Source organism: Neopsephotus bourkii, unplaced genomic scaffold (assembly GCF_033783945.1).
Source record: "Neopsephotus bourkii isolate Nb327-2 ecotype Australia unplaced genomic scaffold, CSIRO-AGI_Nbou_v1 NB_994, whole genome shotgun sequence".
NCBI classification, from domain to species: Eukaryota; Metazoa; Chordata; class Aves; order Psittaciformes; family Psittacidae; genus Neopsephotus; species Neopsephotus bourkii.
This window is the reverse complement of record NW_026901486.1, coordinates 1501622-1527057: the sequence shown is the minus strand read 5'-3', so window position 1 is coordinate 1527057 and position 25436 is coordinate 1501622. Positions and strand designations below refer to the sequence as shown.

The 25436-nt window shown below is 43.0% G+C and overlaps 1 protein-coding gene across 3 annotated transcripts in view; it reads right to left on the bottom strand.

Moving 5' to 3' along the window:
- Window positions 1-25436, bottom strand: part of FGFRL1 (fibroblast growth factor receptor like 1) — a 172983-nt gene that overhangs the window by 80749 nt on the left and 66798 nt on the right. For all 3 annotated transcript variants that reach the window (XM_061359772.1, XM_061359770.1, XM_061359773.1), the window contains exon 3: window positions 5720-5992. In XM_061359772.1, coding sequence (XP_061215756.1) covers window positions 5720-5992 — 273 coding nt within the window. The remainder of the gene's footprint in view (window positions 1-5719; window positions 5993-25436) is intronic.

Sequence of the window (25436 nt, the reverse complement as noted above, 5' to 3'; positions counted from 1 at the left end):
AGCATGAGCAGTCCCTTGGTGCACACATTGCTGACTCAATGTTGATTCACATCTTATTGCCGAGCACATCTCTCTCTGGTCCCCAGAGTTTAGTAAGAGGCCAAAACCCAGACACCAATGAATTTGGCATGATTTTCCAAGATGGCTGGAGGCACCTGACTCTGGGCTACAAATGTTTTCTCAGCTTTTGCACTGTAAATGAGTTCTGAGACATGGATTGATTACTTCAGTGGAGAACTGTAATATAAACCATATTTTACTGTACTTGACATTTTTTTCGCACAGTATTTTCTACTACTGTGAGCAGAAAAAAAAAAAAAAGCACATTTAAATAAATACCCATTCAGACATTGCCATTATTTTTTTTTTTTTTCAGGATACTTATGTTGACTGTTTAAAAAAAAAGGAGGTTATTTTAATACAAATTTTTCACACATGTCTGTTATCAAAGAGAGCTGTCTTTGGACAAGCTGTAAGAAAAGCATAAAACAGCAGCTGGCTCAGTAGGAAAAAGCTACTTTAAAGATAAATCATCTGATGTCAGGGAAGATTCTCAAAGCAATCAATTGCAGCAGACAGCAGACATTTAATGGTAAATTTGATTTGTTTGAAAATGAGATGTAGCTCAATTTCTGAAGAGCCCATCAGAGGTTTAGGAGAACAAGCTGCACTTTTCCTCCTGCTCTCTGCTTCAAGATTTTATCAGTCCACAGCCCAGATGGAGCCAAGTGGCTCAGTCTCTCAGAGGGCCAAGCACAAGAGGGGATACGGACTGGATGGATGATGGGTTCTTCACCAAAAACTTCCTCCAAGTAAATCCAAAGAAAAGCAAAAAACGATTGCAGCAGTCAGAGACATGGGGCAAGAAAGAGAAACACTGGAGCAGCTCTTCCTTGGATTTAAATGTTGATCTTTCTTGTGCTGACATGCACAGGGGCAAGATTTGTCTTTGGCAGTTTACAAACCCTAAGCAAAGCAAGAAGTCGACAGTGCAAAGACAATCCCAAACCCTTCTCTTGTTGCTGCTTCCTTTTTCTTTGCTGCAGAGGGTTGTAAGAAACATGAAGGCAGATGTGAAAATAGAGAGTCGGATCTTTCATCACTTGTTTGAGCAACTGATGCAAGATGAAGTATTTACTGGAAGCACCTGTAGCAATAACCCTGCATGTTGCAATGATGGCACACCTTGCAGGACTTGGCCCATAACACTTCTGCAAGTGAAAAGTCCTCTGTGTTGAGCATTAATGAAAGAAGTTATTATGCTACAGCATAAATATTTACTAACAGTCCTTCCTACAGCTGTTCACCAACAATCTTCCTTTCAGAGAATGACCAGACTTCTGGAACAAGTGATGTTGTTTATTATTGTAATAATAAACAGCAATTGCAAGAGACGGCAGTGAAGGTTGTCCAGCACTTCCTTATTAGAAGACTTTGTTTTCAGCTATTTATAAGTCAGGCAAATCTCACCTATTTGGGCTAAGATTTCCCAGGATGGCCTGTTGGCTGGAGCCTGTGATGGCTCCGTATATGAAACCTCAGTTTCTCCAAGCTGGTCACAGCCTGATACAGGCTTCACTTTTACATCATCACATGCTATTTTTCTCTGCAGAACATACCTCCATGCAGCACACAAGGTGAGCAGTTTCCAAACAGCGAGCAGCTATTCAAACATTGTGTTTCTTCCTCTTTGACCTCAGGCTTCCTTTTAGAGCACACTGGCAAGGGAGTTTTATTCCGCAGTAAAGAAACCACAGGTTTCAACCAAGCATCTAAAACCCAAATAAAGTAACTTTTTCACACCTGCAGATCATAAATCATCTCTTCTGAATTGATTCAGCTGGGAAAAAAAACCTTAAAGACAAGATTTTCATGGGCATCACTGTACAAATAACTTTCTGGAAACATACAGCACATTTGTTTTGATGAGCTACAGGTAATTCTCCACAAAAAGGAACCATTGTGCTTAATAACTGCACTGCTGATTTAATACTGATTAAAGAGAAGTTCCTCTTCCAGCATTTGTAAATCTGTCTGCAGTGTAATTGGCATCCCAAATCTTGTGGTAAGCCACAAAAACTATTAAGGCTGGATAAGAGAGGAAATTGTAAATTTGACTTATATTGGTTATCTGCTTTTACTGGCTTACATTTCATGCAGGGATGTATTAGAGAAGGATTCCTTGGATCTTTGGGATCCAGTCCACTCTGTCTGAGAAGATGGGGAAATAAGCAGGGCAGAAACCAATTGCTACCATCTGGGTTAGCAAAACCTTTGTCTGAGAACGAAGATCAAAAACCTAGAATAAGAGAAGACTCCCTTCCAACACAGCAGCGTGAAGATGCTAAATTAGTAAGAAAAGAGTTTAGAAAGTGTTATGATGGAGGAACAGTCTTTTAGGATAAGAGTTAAGAGGTTTAGACTCAACTCTGAGCCACAACTCATATTTTATGTGGCCTTGGACTAATCTCCTGGTCTCTCTTTGCCTTAGTTACTATTGTAAAGTCATAGTAATCCATCTCATCCACACTTGCAGACTGAGAAGTTCTCTGGCTAGGCAACATGTCTACCGACATGCAGAGGCAGACTTCATTTGCTCTGCTCATTCTCTGAGCTGGCTGCTTGCAAGCAAGATCAGTCATGAAAGCCACAAAGCAACATTCAAACAGGCTTATACCAAAATTAATGCACCTCACAGAGACCGACCTGCAATGGAGACAAGGGAGATCATCTTTGCCATGTTTGCCAGCACCCATTAACGTTGGTGGAACCATTGCCCTTCTTATTCCTATGTACCATGTCACAGTTTTTGTTGGTTCCCTATACAATAATGGATTACAGAGCTAAGATTAATACGAGTTATATAGCATTGAACGCAGGCAGAGAGGTTCAGGGCTGCTGAACTTTAGTCTCAGCTTTTTGTAGAACCTTGGGTAAAACTTCATCTTATCCTGTTGCAGTGTAAACGTACATAGCACAGGTGTGACATTTCCAGCAGTGTGGCAGAGCTCCATTAAAAGCATGTAGGATAAGTCCAAAACCTTTCAATAAGCTACTGTACCAACTCCAGATATTATTGCTTAAGTTTCCAGGATGCTTTAATGTCAAAATGGGTTTTATCTTTTCCAAGTTCCAACATTTAACAAATCTTTTAATGCTATTCTAGATTTAATATCTTAAACACCTTTCCCATGTCTGGCACCTGTGTGGGTTTACATGTTTGGTGTCAGCAGTAAAGTTGGAATAAGAGCTTTTTCTCCTTTGAAGGAGTAGGAGAATAAAGAGGCCATATGGTTCAAAAAGCCACTCAGCATAATGAAGTTTGTGCTTTCCGGGGCACAAACAAAACAGCTCCATCAATTTGATCTTCATCCTCAAAACTGACATGCAGTTGGTTTTAAATCACTGCCTCCTTCTCAAAAGTCAACAAAGGATTAATTTGCTCTCAACCTAAAGCATTTTCACCAGGACGAACACAAGCATCTGGTCAACTCATTAAATGTTTGGGTCCCTTGAAAGAACAAGTCAGTGATACCTTGTGTTTACCAGCAGACTTTGGCAAGAAAGGCAGTGAGGGAACATTTGATTTCAGGGGAAATTGCTCTAGTGAAAAGCAATTGGTTTGAAACTTTACATGAACACATTCTGTACCACTGCAGAAAAGGGGCATAAGCAATCCATAGAAAATGGTTTGAGCAGCAACAGTGCACAAGGGTACACTGCAACTCAAAGAAGGAAGATGCACAGAGGCTAAGAAGTATTGGGGTTAAGCAGCATTACAACAAGGACACATGGAGATGAATGATAACTGAGCCCATATGTCTGCCACACTTTTAGTTTAAAGTTACCCTTTTGTTGGCACTTGGTGATCAATTTTTGTTTGCATAGGGCTCAATCTCACACCCACAGCAGACCAGCGGGAGCTTGCCATTTCCTTCCATAGCTGCCTGATGAGGCTCTAAATAACTAGTGTTTGTGCCCAGGGCTTTTCAGTGCCAAATATAATGAACACTATTGTTCTTAACACAATTAAATTTGATAATCCCATTTCCCCAAGCAACTGAATTGGAGGTTTTGCCTCAATCTTTCCTGAATTCTAGTCCAACTTTTACCCTCTGCCTCCAGGCTTTTCCCTTTCATTTGTTTCTGTTGTGCTACCAAGAGTAGTCAGAGCCTTCTTTGACTCACAGGTACCTCAATGCCTCTTTGCCTTGGAATAATGGGATGTGGCTTGAGCCCTGAGCTTTATAGAAGATACTGGATGACACAGAAGATCAAAAACTTTGGCAACCTCCACATACCGCAAAAGCACAAGCAGGAGTGAAGCAGGCTCTTGTAGCATTTCTTTCTCTGCACAAAACCATCTGGAAAGCATGTCCAAAATAAGTCTGTATAGACATGACACTTTATAGATTATATCCACTTTGTTCACTGTAGCAAAGATGATGAACATATACAGGAAAGAGATGAATGGGAAAAAACAAATCTGCAAAGTATATAAACTGTAAGATGGTTTTTGTGGCTCTCTCCCATTGATGCTACAGGAGTGGTATCACAAGAGGGTTTCCCTCACCTAAACATCTCTTTCCTGATAAGACATTCACATTCTGGTCTATTTCCCTTACTGGCTTTGCAGCAAAGTGTATTCTCCAAGAATCACCTTGCTATCGGGTGATAATCCTCCATCAAGCAGCACCAAGTGTCTGCTACATGCTCTGAGTCCATAGCAGCACTCCTACTGCAAAGGGGAAAAAGGAGAAATAGAACAAAATCAGGCCATGCCAATCAGTAGGCAGATGGAAAATGCCCTAAACTCTATCCTCTCTTCCACTGTCTGTGAGAAACAGAACTTTGTAGACCATATATTTGGAATTTTAACGAGGCAATAGGATGAGCAATACGTGATCTCACCCCCTGCTTTGTAACCCTCTCTATTCCCTCAGCATCTTTCAGCATGCACATTTTCATCCAGCTCTTTCCCTTCTCGCAGACAAGGACCAATGAGCGTATTTCCATGACAGGCACAGCAGCAGAATCTCTGATTATCCAAAGAAGCATCTTTGGGGCCTTAAGGAATTCTCAGCCCAGAAGATAACCCCAAAATCCCATTGCCAGGCCAAGCAAACCCTTTGAAGATGCTCAAAAGCACAACCTGTGAACCCATGGTCACCAAGACAGGATCTGAAGCTTTTTTAATCCTGCCTCCACCAAGGAGATGTCTCAGGAGCTGCACATCCCTGGGTCATATGCCAGCTCTGAGCTTTGTTTCAACCTTGATATTATTATTCCCAAAGACACCATGCTTTGCAAAGCTCAATACATGGATCTTCCAGCTGTATGCCTTTATACGGGTGCCTCAACATTTGTTTTGAGAACTACAACAGCAAACATAAAGATCAGCGTGACCTCTCCTTATCACACAGCCTTTCCTGTGTGGAATTCATTGCAATCTGGACTCTGGTGACTATTGCATCATTCCTGTTTATTTGTAACCTTTGGCACTGCGTAATCTTATCTGCCTGCAGCCGGCTGCAGCAGAAGATGTGCAGCACCGTAGCCAGCTCTGGCAATCCTCAGACACTGGAAAGGGCCAGTTAAGAGTGGAGGTCAGTAAATGATTAGCAAAGCAAATCTGCAGTCACTGACAGCTACGCAGAAATCAGCTTGCTCTCATATCCCAGAGTAGGTGAAGCCTGGCTTTTCTCCAGCCCCTACTCACCAATCACGATGAGGGTGTAGTTCACATTGGTGCTGCCAAAGCCATTGGTGGCTTTGCAAATGTAGGTCCCCGCATCCTCACTTTCCACCTCCTTAATTTTCAGCCCTTGCTGAAGGATTCGGAACCTTGTCCAGCCGCTGTGGATAGTGCGTCCATCCTTCATCCACATTGTGAGGGGTGGGGGGTCACCCTCCACTGGGCACAGGAGCTTGATGGTCCTCCCTAGCCTCACGGACTGGCGGTGAATCACTTTATCCGCAATCCTTGGGGGGCCTAAGGAAGAACAGAGAGTGGAGGAGCTGTTATTGCTTTTGCTGGTGACACAGAACTGATTTAAAGACAAGTCAGAGATAAAGTGAAAGGCGTTTACCAAAAATCACTTACAATCAAGGCTAAAATGCAGGCAATTACAGAAGGATAAAATAACAGAGATACTGCTTTGTCCAAGACATGAAACTGTAGCCTTGCCATCATCATCAGCTCATGCTAATCCACCAGGGAAGCCTGATTCTGAGTGTTTTTTGCTTTTCCAAAGCACCCTCATTTTACTATAGCAAGGAGGAGGCCAACACACAAAATGTTCAACTGTATTTGGTAAAGCAACTGGAGTTGTTTTAAACTTAACACCTATCCTGAAGGCAAAATTAGTAACAGCACTGGCACTTAAAACAAAACACTGCTCCCTCACCCCCCCCATGTTTCAATCCTTTCATGTTGCATGTACATTAATTCCCCTTAATAGTCACCAGATGGGTTGTTTCTGAGATGCATGAGCCTGCAGTTGTTGGACACAAAGCATTCATTGGGTAGCACTTCACCAAAAGACACAGGATAACCTGACACGTTAACATTGCTTACAGTCCAAAAGAGGATATTTTCATAAACTCCCTTAGCAACCCTGCTGGTTTGACCCAACTGACAAATATTTGTTCTTTGTTAAACGTGATAATTTCATGCAAAACAGAGTGTCCCTGGAATGTCACGGAGTGAGCACACTGTTTGCCATTCGATAACAGGATGCTCTTGGATAGGCCAACACTCAGAAAACAGAAGTGATAAAGATTCCAGCAGTGGAAATGGTCCCACAGCTGAATTAAATGGGAATTTCTTCCCAAGGCTCTGAAAAGTTGAAGCAGTCTTTCTCCTTCATCTGCCTTTTCTGCCTTTTCATTGCACAAGTTCCCCACACAAACTGCAATAGCAATGCTCTTCCCAGAACAATCTATTAATGGGTGTGATAATAAATGCTCTGCTCTTGCATAAGGACAAAATGTTTTCCTAAGGATTGCTGATGCTGAGTTGCACCCAAAACCCACAAGATGTTTGTGGGATTTGGAACCGTTCCCTCATATTTGACTCCTGTTCCTAGTGTTTTGCAGCATTGGACTCACATGGGATAAGCTACACAGGTCGTATTTGCACTTCCTCATGACTAATCCCTATTATTCCAACGCCTGTATGAATTTTCCCCAGCATGACTAAGGCAGCACATACAGTCCAGCTCCTGAGTGACTACAGAACTGCTGTTGCAGTTATTCATGCTGAATCTCACCCATGAATTTTGCAGCTTTGCCGGAGAGCAAATGCGCCGCTCAAGCAGAGAAGAGAGTCATGAACTAGATTGAAACTCATTCATTATTTCAACTAAGAGCCTGGTTAAACCAATGGGTCTTAGACACATTCAGATTCTGATGAAATACTCAAGACCCAAAGTGGGAATCTTGAGAGCATTTACTCTAAAGAAGTCAGTCCCTGGCAAAAATAACACTCATCTCTGTACCCCTCCTGCAGACACCATTGGGACAGTGCCCTCCCATACTCCAAGGGGGCTGGCAAAACACCATGAGAAATCCTGCCTATCCAGCAGTGCACAGAATTGTAGAATCATAGAACAATCCCAGAAGACAGGGAATCATAGAATCATGGAATGGTTTGGGTTGGAAAGGACCTTAAGATCATCCAGTTCCAACCCCCTGCCATGAGCAGGGACACCTCACACTAAACCATATCACCCAAGGCTCTGTCCAGCCTGGCCTTGAACACCGCCAGGGATGAAGCATTCACAACTTCCCTGGGCAACCCATTCCAGTGCCTCACCACCCTCACAGTAAAGAACTTCTTCCTTAGATCCAATCTAAACTTCCCCTGTTTAAGTTTTAACTCATTACCCCTTGTCCTGTTACTACAGTCCCTAAAGAAGAGACCCTCTAAGCATCCTTATAAGCCCCCTTCAGATACTGGAAGGCTGCTATGAGAATGCTCCAGCTCTGCAGATGGAGAGGTAATGCCAAGATCCTTTGAATGCTGATCTGACACAACTCATGATGCTGAGTCTTTTAAAGAGAAAATCCATCCATCAAGAGGATGGTGTGTATCTGTGTTTGGCTTTGATAAAACAGAATTCACGAACACCAGGTAAGGATCCAGCCCAAAATCCTGCTACATTTCCCTACGTGGTGCAGAATCCCACTCAGTGTAAAGGAACATAAATGTCGAGACAATTCCATAGCCTTGCTGAAATTCTGGGTTGGCCCTTGGAGAGGTCCTTTCTGCCTTACAGCCCTACTGAACCAAACCAGACTTTAAGAGTAGCTTCATTGCAATCTACTCATGAGCCAGGCTACTACTCCTTGCATATTCAAATAGCAAAAACAGATCTATAATTAGTGCCAGGGGAAAATGTTTGGTGCAGGGCAAGCAGGGACATTGGAGAGACAGCACCCTCCTCCTGACTTGGAAACCTGCTGGAGCTCCTTCAAAATCCCTTTCCTTCCGACATTCAGGTTGACTTCTGATGAATTCTGAGACCCGGAGGAATCAGATAGTTTCCCAGTCACGTCATGTACCTCACTGGGGCAGGCTGCAGAAGCAGCTTTCCCGATGGCACCAGACTTGCCTCTGCATCCGTCACATGTTTGGGTCAGCAGTAAGATTGGTTCTCCCATATGCCATTTTCCTTTGATTGACCTTTAATTCTGAGGAATCACTGGATCGTGCCCTGTCACAGGATCTATTCACAGACCTTTATGACATTTAGGAAAGGCTGCATTTCTTAGGGCCTTTCTGTCTGAAAAGAAACAGACCAGCTTGGTCCTCTGCAGCCGTTCATTAGCCCCTCAAGCGGCTTTATCAGGATGAGGAATAAAAATCCATCCACCCTCCTTTTTCTTGCTGCATTTTGCCAGATATAGCTGCATGCACTCCTCGGTAAGGTACAGCCTCAGGACAAAGATGCTAAAACCTTTCTTCTCTTCATTTGCTGCTGTAAATATTACCATTTTACTACCTAGCATCTTTGTCTTAATAACTTTCTGTGCTTGCAGTGCTCTCTCTCTGCAACCAGAGCTTCAGTGGCCCTGGCAAGCCAGCGATAGCTGGGCCTCCTGTAGATGGCTATGCAAGAATAAAATGTTGATATCGTCACGGATCTCTGTCTCTCTTCCTAATGTACAGGCATCCACCGGGTCTTATTTCACTACGTATCCACACAGCCCAGCCCTGCCTTGGGACTGCAGCAGCGACAGATGAATGCTCTTCAAGTCAAAATATACTTTGGCACATCTCCCCACTCTGCACTGTCAGTATTTAGAGGGGAGGAGGCAGAGAGGGGGAAGTGTGTTTTGCAAAAAGGCTCTTCTCCAGCATCCCCTGTGCAATGGTTGCTACTGACACAGAGCTGCATCACACAACATACCATGAAATCCCGCACTATATGGTATTCCCACTCTGAATCCACACATTAAGCTGCCCAGAATTACCCAGGTTACCCTGGAGTTTAATTGCCTACAGCAGCTCCATCTTCTGTTATATGATCACAGCAAAAAGATGCAGTAGAACTATGCCGAGCACCCCAATTTCTCATGTGCACCACTGATACTGAAGGGAGCTCCTCACCTTACAGAGCTGGCCCATAATATGCCTATAATATGGCGATAAGAGCAGAGTGCTTAGGAGCTGGCAACCCTGCCATAGGTGACTTTGGGTGTTCATTGGTGGTGTCTCCCACAGGACTGGGGCACGTGTGTGTTCACAGCTGAGAGCGGAGCCCATGGTCATGTAGGGTGGATGCATTGCTATAGCTGATTACAGAGGGAAAATCAAAGGAAAGCACTTGCTGCTTCACCTTCATCTGACAACAAAGTACAAGCAGGCTGAACCCTCACTGCTGCCAACTTCCCATCCCTTGTTGCTGCATGCTGCTCTCATGTGCTCTAATGCAGCATAAAAAAAGCAGATGCAATTACTCCTCAAGCAGCCAGTGCCACAGCCTCAGCCATCCAAGGCTCTAACTTTGTGTTGCATGTGAGCAGAAATGATTTAACATACTTTGAGAACAATGCCTTATGGCCATTTGCCTTGTTTGTGGGTTATGCATCAGGGCAACCCCGCAAGAGCTGGATAACAACACCACAAGGGATTGCTTAGAAACCTGAAATCATAGAATGATAGAATAGTCTGGGTTAGAAGGGACCTTCAAAGGTCATCTAGTCCAATCTGCCTGTCATAAGCAGGGACACCAGATTGCCCAGAACCACATCCAGCCTGGCCTTAAATGTCTCCGGTAACAGCACATCCACCATCTCTCTGGGCAACCTGTACTAGTGTTTTACCACCCTCATTGTAAAGAACATTTTCCTTACATCAAGCCTGAATCATTTTGTTAGACCAGGTTATTACAATTGTGAGTTCATATATCTACCAACCCAATTTTTTTTAATGCCAGTTTATACCATCTTTCTGTCTAGGGGGGCGATTCCATGAATTGCCATGTGTCTGCACCCACAGGGCAAAGCTCCAGACTGGATCCTTTCAAACCGTAGGAGGAGAGAACAGTGTTCCTTAGCCCTGCTGTGAATTCTGGAGGAGGTGTCCCTACACCATATTCCCCCTTATTTCTTAGCCACTAGGCAGTGATTCTTGAAAAAATCAGTCTTTAAGTGCTGAGAATCTACAACCTCTCATGCTCCTGGAAGCAGCAATTACTCCTGCAGCGTTTTGCCATGGGATATGTGAGAAAGGGTCACAAGCAAGGCCCCAGGTAGGTATTCCAACAAAAGTGATGACATGGATTTTCGCACTTTTATAGTCAGGAAAGGAGGGGCAGTGGTGGGGAGAGAGGGAAAACAACCACTGTTTCTTGCTTCCACTCTTGCAATTTTCCATTAGGCAAAGGCAGCTCTCTATGGCTACAGTGCACTGCTGAGAAACATGCTTTAGAGCCCCACCGTGCTGGAGAAGAGGCAGCTGACTTCACAGCCTGTGAGATCAGAAGGAGCTGTTACTGTAGGTTAAGCCCTACCTCAACACAAACCCACTGCGCACAGGTTTTCTTCAGTCCCCCTTGTCCTCACCCCAATAGTTTGAGAGAATCATTTGTTGGCTAAGGGGGAGGGTGGGGTTTGACATCCATGGATGTGACTTGGGAAGAAGTGACGGGAATGCAGCTGCTTCCCCCCGTGGCTGCTCGTTCTTCTTTCTCCAAATACAAACTAAATATAACTTTGCCCCATCACATTCAAATCATTTTAGTTACTAGAAGGGATCATGCCAAAAGTTCCAAGGGCCAGGGTGCAATCAGGCTTAAAATATAATTTAAACCTACATTTTCCACCAAGTTATTTTCTCTCTTGTAGTTTCCCCATCTGCAAATGCATGTAAGTACACCCAGAAAGAAGCCATCAAGCCCAGCCAGACACCAAGCTTTCTGTGCAAGATCATGTAAGCCCAGTCAAACATTAACAAGGAAATGCTGTGATCACCTCATTTGTTTTAGATATTTCTGCTCATATACATGCAGACAAGTGTGCAGATTTATTCGCCTCATTTACAAATACAAGCAACTGGAATCTCCATTCTGTTCCGTTATATAAAAGACAGATCCTACACCTGTCCTACTGAACAGCTGGGCAATTTTCAATTTATATCCACCATCCTATACCACAGAAAAGCCCCACTTGCTGCTCTGCTGCTGACTCTGCTTTACCAGCATTCCTGCTCTCCCGTCCAGTGCTTTGGAAGGGATGGTGGTTGCCACTTCTTGGCAAAAGGAGGTATGTAAAACCCAAGAAAGCCAATTTGCTTCAGCAAACAGCTATTTCCGGGAAGCAGCAAAAACAATTTCTAGAAGTGTATTTAAGACACACCAGTGGAATAGCCTGGAGCTTCCTGTCCATATTTCTCACAGTCAAAAATACACACACATGTAATTATATTTTCCTGGACTGCATTGCAAAGTTCGTGCACTCGTTCAACTCATACATGCAGTAAACATGATTTATAGCTCTGTGTGAAAACCCTCTAGATATATGGTGTTTTGATAGTGACTCGAACCTAGCACTATAATTTAGTAACACCTAGCAGTGAAAGCTAAATGATTTCCCACTCCACATTCCTAACTTTCCATGAACCCCTTTTACTGCTAACCTGGGGAGGAGATACTGCTCCTACAATTGTTTGGACTTAGCCTTGCTATTCCTTCAACTAAACTGCATGCTAACGTCAAGCTTCACATATGGTGAACGCACCAGCACTGACCCACATCCTATGAGACTATTTGCCATGATACAGTTCAAAGTGAACTTTATTAACACATTAAACATAATTACAAAGAGGAAATTCCAAGGAAGGTCAACCAGCCCGGACAGTTTCTTGGAATGGAAAGTAATTTATAATATCCACATACTGCATTGTAAAGTTTATAAAGAAGTTAAATAAGTTTTAAGAGTCCCATGGGTTATGTATACTTTATTATTTAATACCAAACACATTCACTTTCTATGGAGATAAGATTTCCTTTGAAGTGCTGTGTTAGCAAATTAGCAAAGTCATTTGCCATGAAGCACCCACACAACTCATCAATGCATGCAAGGAATTAACATCATGGACTGGGGTACCACAGAGAATGCATGTCCTATGAGAAGCGTACAGCCAAGCACAGAAAACTTTCATTATGATAGTGAGACAAACTAGTTGGACAACAGCCACTAACTAAACCACTTCTTTGGTGTGAACACAACTTCTTTCTTACACCAGCACTTGAGGCAATATTTGGCCTTCACCATGCTCATCGCTGTAAAAACTGATCCTCCAAAATTCATAGTGCAAGGGAGTTCACATCAAAGTTGATTTCCTTCAGCTCTCCCATCCTTTGAATGTACATGGATGGCTGGAAAGGACCATCTAAAAGCCATGCTTTAAACTTGAATCTAGATCCTAACTAAGGATCATCCATTGCTAGAAAGCTGGGCTGGACAAATCCTGGTAGTTTAATTCTTTCTACAACAACACTTTCTACAACAACACTTTCTACACTCTCTGCAAGACCAGTGTTAGGACTATACACTTACACATCACTCTTCCCATTATTTGTATTGGTATTCAATCTGTAATGATGGATCAATAGATAGAGGCCTCGCTACACTGGGGGCTGTACAAAACACGTACCAAGAAGCAAACCCCACAGGGAAGGGCTTACAAAGCAACGATGGCAAGAGTTTCAGTCAACATGAGTAGGTGTTCCTGAAAGGGGAACTCCTGGCTCTCTGCACAGCGGAAAGGCATTATATGAAAAGCAGAACTTATGAAATTATTTGTGAGAAAGATAAAAGGATGTATGCTTTGCTCATGTATACCATTAAGGAGTTGAAAAGACTGGTGAATCCAACATCTTTTCATATGTTCAGAACAAAACAGTTCGCATTCCCAAAAGGTATGCACTAGCCAAGTAAAGTAGGGGTCAGTGTAGGGGTAACTGGGCCAAATGCTTTGCTATGTGACATGAGGAGATCAGATTAGATGAGCTAATGGGTCCTTCTTGACTTGAAAACATAGGCGCCCACAGACAAAAACAATGCTTATCAAAAACAATCAAAAGATTAAAGAAAAAAACAACAGCAGCTCTGTGAAACAAAGACTCTTAGAGAGGAACACAAAAACACCACAAGTATTTGCTGACTGGCCCCGATGACTGCTCAAGCTTAGCCTTGGGAATAGCGGACTATAAGCAAGTTCTAAGCTTGGGTTACACAGCTGAGCCTAACAACCTGATGGAGAAAACAGCTTTGTGGATTCATTTTACAACAAGCAAAGTGACATATTTTCTCTTTCTTCCCTACCTCTGAGGTAGCAGCTACTTTCCTGATGAAATGGATATTTATTGATAGCACAAGAAGTGCTTGCCATATTTTTACATGAGTAATAACTAGCCCCTTGGGTGTAGGCTGCCAGTAAATTTTCTACTCTAGATGTTCCAAAAATAAGAAAAATAGAATATTTGGGAACATGTTCCATTTAATTAAGTGTCCTGCACATGCATTTCACTGAGATTTAATAAAATAGTTATTGTATGTTAAACAATTGGCACTTGATTATTGCATAGATTTATTGCAGTTCAACAACAGTAGATGAGATACATATCTCTTACATGGATTTTAAATCCTTTGAGCATATGTTTTCAATATTCAGTTGGTATTTATTTAACATGAAATTACCATCTTATTAAATTAAACATGTATGGGTGACATTCAATTGCAAGTGTTGCTGAACATTTTTTCAGCAACAAAAATAGTAACTTTATCCCTTAGGTTTTGAGGTAGCAAACGCAGAGGAGAGTTAGGATTACTTCAAATTACTCTTGAAGAAACAGACTTCATATGCTAAAGGATTTCTCATCTAGTGTGGAACAAAAGATATTATTTATTGTTTCTTAAGTGCTGCAAGTGGGCTTAGTGTGGGCCAGAAGAGAAGACTAATACTCCTACTCTAAGGCGAAAATTATACTGATGGCGCAGTTCAGGTATGCAGTTCAATGGATAACCAGAAAACTCTTCTTAGAGAAGATGTGAGTACAACCAAGGTGTGTTGGCACACATACGCACAATCTACCTTTTACATTCCCATTTAGGAAGACAAACTCATCTGAACAATAGCATTCCTAATGTGCTTTTTCAAAAGGATTAAAACACATTTTCAAAGTTCTCAAATTAAAAGGCTTTTTTTTTTTAGTCTCCTGTTTCCAGGAAGGACAAACTGCCTAATTCTGGAAGAAAGCTGGAAATCCTCTGTCTTGAGAGATTCAGGAGGGTCCAGAACCCAACTGAAAATCCTGCCCCATATCCCCCACCTACTCTCACCAAGCCTAACCCGACCCCCAGCATGCCCACCACAAGTCACAGAGGGGCCATTCCCGCCAACATAAGGCATTTGTTTGCTTTCCATAATCTCTGGGAAACAATCCAGTCAGGCAGCTCTGAATTAGCTTCTGGGGTTAATCTACCCCAATTTTAACATAAATGCTATTGTACTCTGCCCTTCCAACTGCTTCCCAACCATGCAAATCCAGCTTCATGAGCCCAGAGGTTTTCCCAGCCAAATCACCCACCATCTCCGAGACTTTCAGCAAAACAAACCAGACACTCTGCAAATCTCAGTTTAATTCACTCATTTCGTAACAAGAGCTCCCCTTTGAGCCACCACTTGCAACCATCTTCCAAAACCCAGTGCTTCAAAGACAGCCTTTTACTTCTGAACCAATCTGCTCTAGTTTTTTGCCCACTTCTTTGTTCCTCCTGCCTACGTGCAGTAATTTGTTGCCTAATCATTTTATTTGAATAGCTCCAAGAAAATAGGATACCCGAGTTCACGTTTGGAGGCGTGGATTCCCCTTGAACTTTGGTAGTCAATATTTAACCCAGTCGAAGCACAGTACATAGTTTAATAAGTAATTAGCCGTTTCCCTTACAGACAGACGTTTGTGTGAGAGCTGCACAAGCAGGAAATTGTAAGTGTCATTGTTTATGTCTGCAGGGAAACAGAAATCACGATTGTTGACTTCATGCCATACTCGGGAATGATGTGAATGAAGCCCTTTAAATAGCTGGTTTGCCTTCCACAGCGGCAAGTCTTTGGCCGTACACTAACACAGGAGCCTTTTTCACTTGTATCCAAGAGCTTGGTTTTCCTCAGAATATTCTCTAAAATCATTTTTTCTAGAAACTCCTCTCTAAGGGATGAAATTGGAGAAGACTTTAAACTCTTCCATCCAGTGCTGGTTCCTACTGGCCTTTTCCAATAGCCACAATGGAAAAGGTGTGATTATGGAATTAAGGGCTCAGTAAAAAACCCAACTTGAACACTCACTCTCAAACAGGAGACACTGCCAAAATACCCATTAGCCTTTTGCTGCTGGGAAATCAGTGGCAGTGCCCTACATGGTAAGGCTGTTCTCTTTGCTCTGCCCTTGTCACTGGGGGCTTCTAAGTTTGGTTACCACAAAAACGTGGTGACAACTGTTTGTTGGTGACCACAAAGAGATAAACACTGTGGTATTTAAGAACTGAAGATATTTTTGGAGGCTTCTCTAGAGCACAAAGCACTTCTAGCTGAATGGCTGCAGAGCAGACCTGGTATGGAGTGTTTCGCAGAAATGTTTCTCTATCAGAAAATAACATTTTTGTCAAGAAATAAGAATTTCTCTGGATTTCTCTTTCAATATTCTTTTTCTTTTCAGTGTAAGGAATCTTTTTCATCATAGTTTTGGCAAATTAAAATGAAGCGTACAAACAAATTAATTGACATTTTAAAAGTATATTGATTAAGCGACAGTAATTGGGTTGCTCTATCCATAACATAGGAAACCAGTTTGATTTGAGACAGTAGCACTTTAAAATTCTGCCTGGAACCATTCAATGTTGCCCTACCAAAAACCTCTTGTTCACGGCATGTGTAATAGAAATGATCTATCCAGCTTCCTCCAAATTAAACTGTCACCAGAAGGGTCTACCTTACATGTGCCTATATTTGTGTTTTAGTTTGGACCAGGGATGTGCTTTAAAGTGATATTTTTTTTATCACCCCAACCAGTTATACTTCAAATCATGAAACAGTTTTGGTGCACATGAACTGAATTGCTTCTATATGAGATTGACCTGCAAGGAGTACTCCAGTTCAAATGGGCATTTAGTTCATAGCAGTAGACTAGGCTATTCTGAAGTGCAACACCCCTCTGTAATGGGGGTACCAGGTCCTCAGCATCAAATGCTTTGCTTTACAGGTCCAGTCTTTCAAATCCCACTGGTTGCTAAAGTAGACACAGCCAACAATTGCTAGTGGGGTTCCTGGTAGAAAAGCAGAAGTCCTGCTCTTGGATTTCCATTAATGAGCACTAAAACTACATGACCAGACTGGAGCTAATCCAACATAAACTCCCCATATGCCTCCAGTGTGAACATCACCTCCTCAGCACCAAATATTTTACTTTAAAGATTTGCTCCTGCTGTGCCATTCTACAAGCTAACGTAGACACACCTCTACAGCTCTCCCAGGAGGGGATCATACCTAAATGCTTTTTAAAAGACAGTGTTCACAAAGTTGATTCAGTGAAAACTTACATTTAAACTCAAGAGACACCCAGTCTTTTGCATAGGAAAACATGGAAACCATCACTGAACTTTGATATCATTCACATCTGGTTCCTTGCTCCCCAGACGCTGAAGCACACACTACCTGATGTAAAAGCACATGATACCTGATAGTACTGCGAGAAGCCAGGACTTCTTAATGCATGAAACCTTCATACCTGCAGAATATTGTCAGATCTCATCTAGGAAACAGCCTCAGCTCCAGGCCATACCCAAAGGAAAGCAGTAACCTTTTCTTCAAATGGATCAAACTTGGGCCAGTGCCACAGCACAGTGTAAAACACACAGTGATGCCTGCACAAGTCCATACGCAAGTGACCTGCTGGCTGTGAGTTATCATTGGCACAGTCTGAGGGCTCAGCCGGTGCCTTGGACAGAGGCTAGCCCAGATTTCTGCAGCCTGCCTGTGACTGGGACAGCTTCAAACAGATCCATTTCCTCTGCTCCTGCTTTTCTACATGGTGGTTTACTCACAGGGTTAGTGCACTCTTGTGTGGACTTTATTAGTTTTTCTAGCAGGAGTTAGTGAAGACTTGTTGCTCTGTTAGGCTTACTATATCCAATCACAGCACCATGGTTTGTGCCTAGGATTAGCAAGTGCTTTTCTGGACAGCCTCAGGATTGTTCAGCAGCTAAGATCAGGTAAAACCAGTGTATATCATGTCCAAGGCTCTACTGAACCCCATACTGCTCAAAAGATGCTTCAGTTCATCTGGAGGAAGGTATTCTTCCTTAATCTCTATTGTACACCAGTGTGGCATGTCTCAGGATGGATGATGTTACCAAAACTGTACATCTAACAATGAGTATGTTCTGCTTAAACTGAAACACTAAAAATAAATAAAGTATAAATCCATTTAAATTCCCCAAACTATCCAAAGGATTTGGAAATAGTTCACCTTTGCTGAAGATCCCACATCGCCTGCCTTTTTATCTCTATAAATCTGCATGAAAGGAAAGAGGATGCTAATTATTATGTGACACACAAGCAAACTGCCAACCCCCTGTTATTAGCACAGCCTGTGACTGTCAGCACTGTTGCTTTATTTGAGCTCCCCAAACTCCAGTAGCTACACAGCTAAAGAGTGTTTTGCTGACATCAATTGCCCTGTAATTCCAAATGACGTTGTTGCAGTGGCGGGCTACGCATTGACATGTAACATCATATCTATCAGGTAGATAGAGCTACACTGGATTATCACTGTGCACTCCTATTACCTCACAGTCTGGTAATGTATGGTCCCAGCTACTCTCTTGCAAGTGTGTGTGTGTGTGTGAAGAAACCTGGACAGCATAACAGCTATCTAGGAAAAGCTGCGCATGGCGAAATATGGTCTCCCCGCATGATTACATAGCTGCTTTATCCCCCACCGTGCGTGCGTGTACCAACACACGCACATCCCATCAGCTGTCAGCAGGAATTCCTGACTCCAGATTAAAGCTTTGCCACTGTCTGCTCAGCTTGTCCTGGTCAATGGACATCAGAGCAAAGTGTCCACTCGCATAAGGATTTCTGAACTTTGCTCCCAAACTTTACTGTTGCGATGACTTGAACTTGTTCTTGAAAGAAGCTACATCAGAAATCACTCTGTGCTTCATGCTGGCATTTCTAAGTGAGGAGTCAGGAGGTCAAAACCCAAGGTCAGAAGAAAAGCAGACGTGCAAGACCCCTTGCTGTACCTGTGGCTGAATAAACCAGCACTTTCCTAATCAGTCACTAATCCCCTAATCTTTATTGCATGCAATTTCCAATCCCTTCCCAACGGCTGTGCCACGGTAATCTCCAATCTGATTACAGGGAAACCTCATTGGAAGAATCATCGATAAAAATGGAAATGTGTAAAATCAATTTGTTGTATATCATACACAGTGCTGCACACCCCTTCAGGTATCAAAGAACCGCCATTATATAGCAACAAATGAAGGGCTGTTAAAAACACTTTTTTATCTAATAGTGGGTTTGACTGACGAAAGGCATAATTCACTTTTGAAAAGAAAACAAGGGCATTGTTTTACACACAGTAAACTAATGCAGGTGATTAAGGAAGAAAAGGCAGTGTAAAAAAGGTCATTATTTAAGGCCATGCTATAGAAATGTGAGGGCAAAAGAAAAGAGTGTCTAGATGCACTTAGCCTCACAATGTATTGGTAGGAGCTTGGACTTAGCCAACAATCTCAGCTTTACCTACAGGAAGTATGGCAAGTGTTGGCATGGACTGGTTGGCCAATGAATTTACCATTTGGTACTCACCTTGATAAGAACCAGCAAGCAAAATGCTGCAACTTCTGATCCTGAGCTACCAGGTTTGGGATTAAAAGGCCCAGGAAGTAAGGACCACAGCTGTGGCTCATTGGTAACAGCCTGGGCTTCAGCACTGCTAAGCACAGTGGTTCTCAGTTTTGAAAACAATGGAAAATTCATAATTTTAGAAAAATAAATTATCTTTGTGGGATCTTTCTTACACTCGTATCATTTTCCTACAGTAGGAAGGGAAGCCAAAACCTCCTTTGTGTGACCCACCAGCAGATAGAAATATTAAACTAAAAGAAAGCAGAGGCCAACATAACTTTTGTGTTTCATCCATTGAGGGGAATTTGCCAACATTCACCATTTTCTTTTTTAAATCTTGAGATATTAGATGCTTGTTTGTTAATGTCTGTTTTCTGAGGGCATAATCCCGAAGGAGAATCTCTTGTTTATTTGAACATGAAAGGAAATTTGTGTCCTTTATTATTGTGGGGAATCACTAAATATGCTAAAACCAGGAAGAAAATAAATAAAATCCAATTCTTCATAGCATTCATGCTATTTAAACCCAGGGTACTGGTTTTCTGGGGTTTGACACAGGAGTGCTGGAAACACAGGATTAGTAATGTGAGTGTTTCCCCTCAATGCGTCCCCTGAGATTTATTTAACCATATTTATGACATGCATTCACAAAAAGCTATACTGGCTGTGGGATTCAATATCTGTAGGGTCTAATACAGCTTATGCTCCATTCACCATAGAGGAGATTATAAGCAGGTGTCTCTCCTAGAAAAACTGGTATGCTATAATCAACAGGAAGCTGGCTCGTATCCCCAGATGTTTGTCATTATGGGAAGGAAGGAGAAAGAGGGACATTAGGGTCAATAAAACCACACTGCCCCTCTTGTAGCACCTCCAGTCCAAGAGGGACTTCAGTAGCTCTGCTGTGCCCTTGATAAAAGTTTTACAAGACCTCTGCTCCAAACAGCCCTGAAATCAAAGGTATGTTTACTTAGCCTTTGCTTGCTGGGCTTTAGGATAGTGCAGGGAAGATCAAAGCAGAGACCTCGTTTAACATGTCCAAGTACACAAACGGCAAGTCTGTTTATGTTGGATTCCTACACACGGAGTGTGCTGCTGTCTGTCAACACTTCAGGCTCATTTTCAGCAATATTGGGTGAGGAGGGAAATATTCAGAAAGGCCCCACAGATTCTGGTCCTGCTGAAACAGAAGTGGAAGTCAGAGCAGAGAGCTCTGCTTTCAGCTGTGAGTGCCAAGGTCAAATATGAGCTCCTTGCAGGATAAAACAAATAGACCTGTGGTCTCTGCTGAAGGACTACACCATTGAGATGCAGCTGAAGTCTGCATGAAGAGATAGAAAAGACAATTATTTGAGTCTCACCTGTTGGGTTTTTTTCTGGCTAACACACAGTGAGACGAAGGTAATTGGTTTAACATGGGTAGGAGATGACACCCCATGCACCTTGTGCACAGAAAGAGATGCAATACCCATCAGCAATTCACATCTTCCTGCAGTCTCCCACTGATGCTTGTACAACGCCACGCTGGGGATGTAGCAGTTTTGTGTAAGAGTGAGCAACAAATACCTGCTTCTTCTCTTGGCTTCACAGGGTAAAACTTCATAAGGAGTAAACTATTATAAGGAGCATGTGGAGAAGACCACACAAACTGTAGGCTGGAGGAGCTTTGTTAAGTCTCCTTCCCATCTGTCTTACTGTATTATCACCAGGACTGATCCTTTAAAACAGAGACAAGTAAAGGGAAAGAGAGCCTAATGGTCAAGATACATTCTTAGGTCCTTGATTCAAGTCAGATACACAAGGTACTGAAGTGCCACAACTGCACAAAGGGACATCTCTCTCTTTGGGATGCTCTGGGGACAAACATTAGACTGCCAGGCACCCTGTGACAACAGGGGTGCAAGTGGGTACCCAGATGGATATGAGGGCTTCAAGACTTACTGGAGAGTCTCCCCAGTTTTGCAGTGATGTTTTCCCTAACCAGTCAATACACCCTGCTTTGCTCCACCTTATTCCACTGCCTCTAGTCACAATCCTCATCTACACTGCTAAGCTGTTCCCTCCCCCTCCTCCTGGCTCCAGTATCCAACCCCTTCATACACTTGCAGACAGTTATTGTCCCCTCAGGTGTCACTTAGCCAAGCTACACATATATTTACAAGCAGCTCTTCTAATCTTCTCACATAAATCAGTGCCCCCAGTTGTCTGATCCAATCATCCGGGCCTGTCTCCCTCTGTCCGGACAAAACCCATGCCTGTCTCCCTGACATCTCATGGAAGTTGAGCTGTCAGCTCAAGCTCAGAGCTCTTAATCTTCCTCCCCCTCCCCACCTCCTGCTTTAATTGCTGCAGACACTGCTACTGTCCTGCCTGCCGCCCAGGCCCACATCCCCAGTGTTATGTTTTATTTTGCTCTAGCTCTTCAGATCCTGTGAGCTGCAGAGTCTTCCTGCAGCTTACTGATAAACCCCTGCCTTGGCTGCTCCTCCACTCACTTGCATTTCTCATCCAGACTCCCATCATATTTCATCGTGACTCCTCTGCTCCAGCTTTGATGAAGCACACTCTGGTCTTATTCATATCCATTTTTGTAGGCACTCCTCTGGTCACATCTGCTTCTCTTCATGTCTAGTTCTCCCCTTCTCTGCCACATCAAACGGTTGCTACTTCATTTCTCAAGGATCCTCCTGGCCTCTTCCTACTGTTTCTATCACATCTTCCCTACCAGAGGTCTGCCCTCTTCCAACTGGCCCAGAAGTCCTGGCTTTCTTCTCCCTTTTTACAGTTTTCAATGAAAACCATAGGTGTTTTCTGCCAAGCTGCCTGCTCTGTATGGGAGCTCCTCATCAGCATCAGCTCTCTCCCCACACACTCCTCCTTAAAGCTTTCCTGCACCAGGTACCCACCATCACCGGTCAGCAACTAAGCTCTGGTGGTCCCCATGGTCAACCCCATCCCACTGCTGCTTTGCTCCACCCATCTCTCCATCTCCCTGCTATCATCCTTCATCTCATAGCAATTTGGGCACAGCCTCCTTGCTGTGTTCAGACAACACCTTGCACAGAGGGGTGAAGGCCCTGAGCACAGCAGTGACACACACAAATCACGCTAATCACAACAGCTTCACTAGCACCTCTTCGTCAATTACCCTCATTTCTGCATCCACAGCATTAAAGTACGATTGCATTTTAACAAGCTTCATTAGCACATTGCCTTAGTGAAGCTTAACACAGCCTGAGCACCCAAGGAAACCCCATGGTGCTTCTTTTCTGCTCAATATAATTTCCAAGGCTTCTGTAACCTGATTTGTTAGGAATAACCTCAGGGCTGTAAAGCTTTTCTTCTGCCATCCAGCAATTAAGGAATAATTTGTCACGGAGCAAGTCAAGCTGCAGGGCAGGAAAGCCCTGTGCAATACAAGGAAGCTGTGTAAACCGTAGCCCTTGGTGCAGGAATGACGTGAGCATCCGTCCCCTCCTGCTCCATTAGCCAGGAGCCTGTCCTCAGCAGCAGCTCCTGGAAATGCAGCACAGCCTCCTAATTCAACTCCTTGACCTGCAGGCAGAGAAATGCCTGTATACACCCTGCCAGCATGCACTAACTGTGGCTCTGTCCCTCCTGCACTTCTTTGGACATTGCACAGAAAGGTAAACAGCCAGTTGCCAAACCATATTGTTGGCATGAGCTATATAATGGAATCAGATTAAGAAATGGGCTGCAAAGCTTTTCTCAGCAAGTTTTACGAAGCTCCAAAACATAACTGAAACTACCATTTAAGAAAAACCTACGCTGGGAAGACAAATGTTAGTATCACAGAATGGTTTGGGTTGAAAGGATCTAGTTCCTTAAGAACATCCAGTTCCAACCTCCTGCCATGGGGGGGAACATCTTCCACTAGACCAGGCCGCTCCAAAGTCCTGTCAAACCTGGCCTTGAATGCTGCCAGGGATGGTATCTTAAGAATAAGAATGAGCAAAGTTAGGTAAGGAGTTTGAAACACTTCAGGTACCTTGGACTCAATTTATGTGCATTGCTATCCATGGTAGGCATGAGGTATGGTACTATGGACAGACCAGAGCAACCTCTGGTGCATATTCAACAGGATCAGGATGTGACCCTGGGCAGTGGCTCCCAAGGGACACACTCCGCATTTCAACCATCATTTATGGTCTGGTAATTGCTCATGTCACCATGGAGAGATGCACACACATATACTGAGGAGAAACTGGTCTCACATTAGGTAAAAGGAAGAGGCAGCTCTTACATCTATAGAGCATGAAGAGTATTTCTATCTGGATAAGCCTTTGCTAGCTTTAAAGTTAATATTTTCTCCAGTTATCTCAGTAACACAAAAGCCAAACAGTTTCCCAAGCATTCCTGGAAAGATGCTTCCTGTTTTGGTGAGGGAGAGAGGGTATTTCTAAGTAAAAAACGATCTGACTTACTCACTGTATATTAAGCCCAGTCACAAAACCAAAAGGAGTTTTGCAGATGGATGTTGTTGCCTGATTTTTCCCCCCCTTAACATCCATAGTAGCCAGATTAAGGAAATGCTAGCAAACCTCAATCACTGTTTCCAAACCATACGTAAGGAACAGTGTAGCAGGAATAAAAAGGGTATTAACTGCTACAGGGCCCCAGACAGCTGTCTGTGAAAGCAAAAAACAGGGAGTTAATGGTTCTTTTATACTTTTCTTTTAGTATTTGCAGACAACTGAGGACTGGTATGGAGATCATTGATCACTGCTGGAAATTCCTCATGCAAAGAGACAGTCTGATCTTGTGAAGTGTGAGCAACACTCAATTCCCATTAATTTAAAGGGAGATTAAAATTGTCCAGTGTTTTGTAGGAAACTTTAAATCTATGGACAGATATAAATCTATGGACACTATACAATGCTAAATCTCCGGACACTACTGAAAGGGTTCTCATCCAGCAAACTCCTCTCACACCTCTATCCATGATTTGTAGTTGTTCAGCTTATGCATATAAAGAAGAAAGGAACTCGGTTGTTAACTACCTGATATTACAACAGGACGTTCTTCAGGAATGGGTACTTTTCACATCCTACTACCATTATTTTAACATTTAGTGGTAGAGGAAAAACTTCACCCATTCCCACCTTCCTTCCCTTTAACCAGACAAACACGGCATTCAGCTCGTCTGAATTCAGATTTTTATTGGAGCTGATCCAGCAACCAGAGCGCGTTGCTAGAAGCCAAGGTCCCGCTTCCTTCAATACACCTCCTTCATTCTGACTCCCTGCTTTTGTACTGCTTTGGTAATCTCAATCTGTGGTCAGGGACAGGATAAAATTTCAGCTATTTCCCCCCCCCTCGGAACAGGGCTTGCTCTTAAATCAAAAGCCCTGCACCCTAAACCTCTGGTTAAGTACTTAACTATAGGCAAGCCTTTGAAATCATCACGGGCTTCTTTTTTCTCCCTTTTTCCTTAGATATAGCTCTGAAAACCACAGAAGTAAACCAAGCTTTCGGGAATATCAAAGGTATTCAGAGGAAACTGGGGGATGGGGGCATATAGGATGGCTCCACAGTGCTTTTTTGTCCTGAAGTAGATGGCATTACCAGTCCCCATCAAGAATGTAAGATTTCCTCCCTTATCCTCCAGGGCATGAGAAAATATTGTTAACTCTTCTGGAAGCTTTAGGAGCAGACAGCACCTGGAATCCAGGCAGAAGTCACATTTCTGTCATTGTAAATGACCTACACCTTCTGCACAGGATGGTGTGGGCTCTCACATACCTTCTACTACTGTCTGTATTTTCCTCTCTCTCTGTTTCTCCTTTTTTCCCCCCATTCCCTCTCCTCTATACATATAGTAATTCAAGAACCAAGATCAAACCTTTGCTTGGCTTCAAGTCTCTTGCATGGGCTAAAGTTACCTCCGATTCTCCAGCATGGTTCAGGGAATTTATTTATGTTCCATGTTCTGGAGATAGACCTCATGTCTTGCCAAGGGCTTGCATGGGTCTTACAAAAGGAACACTGA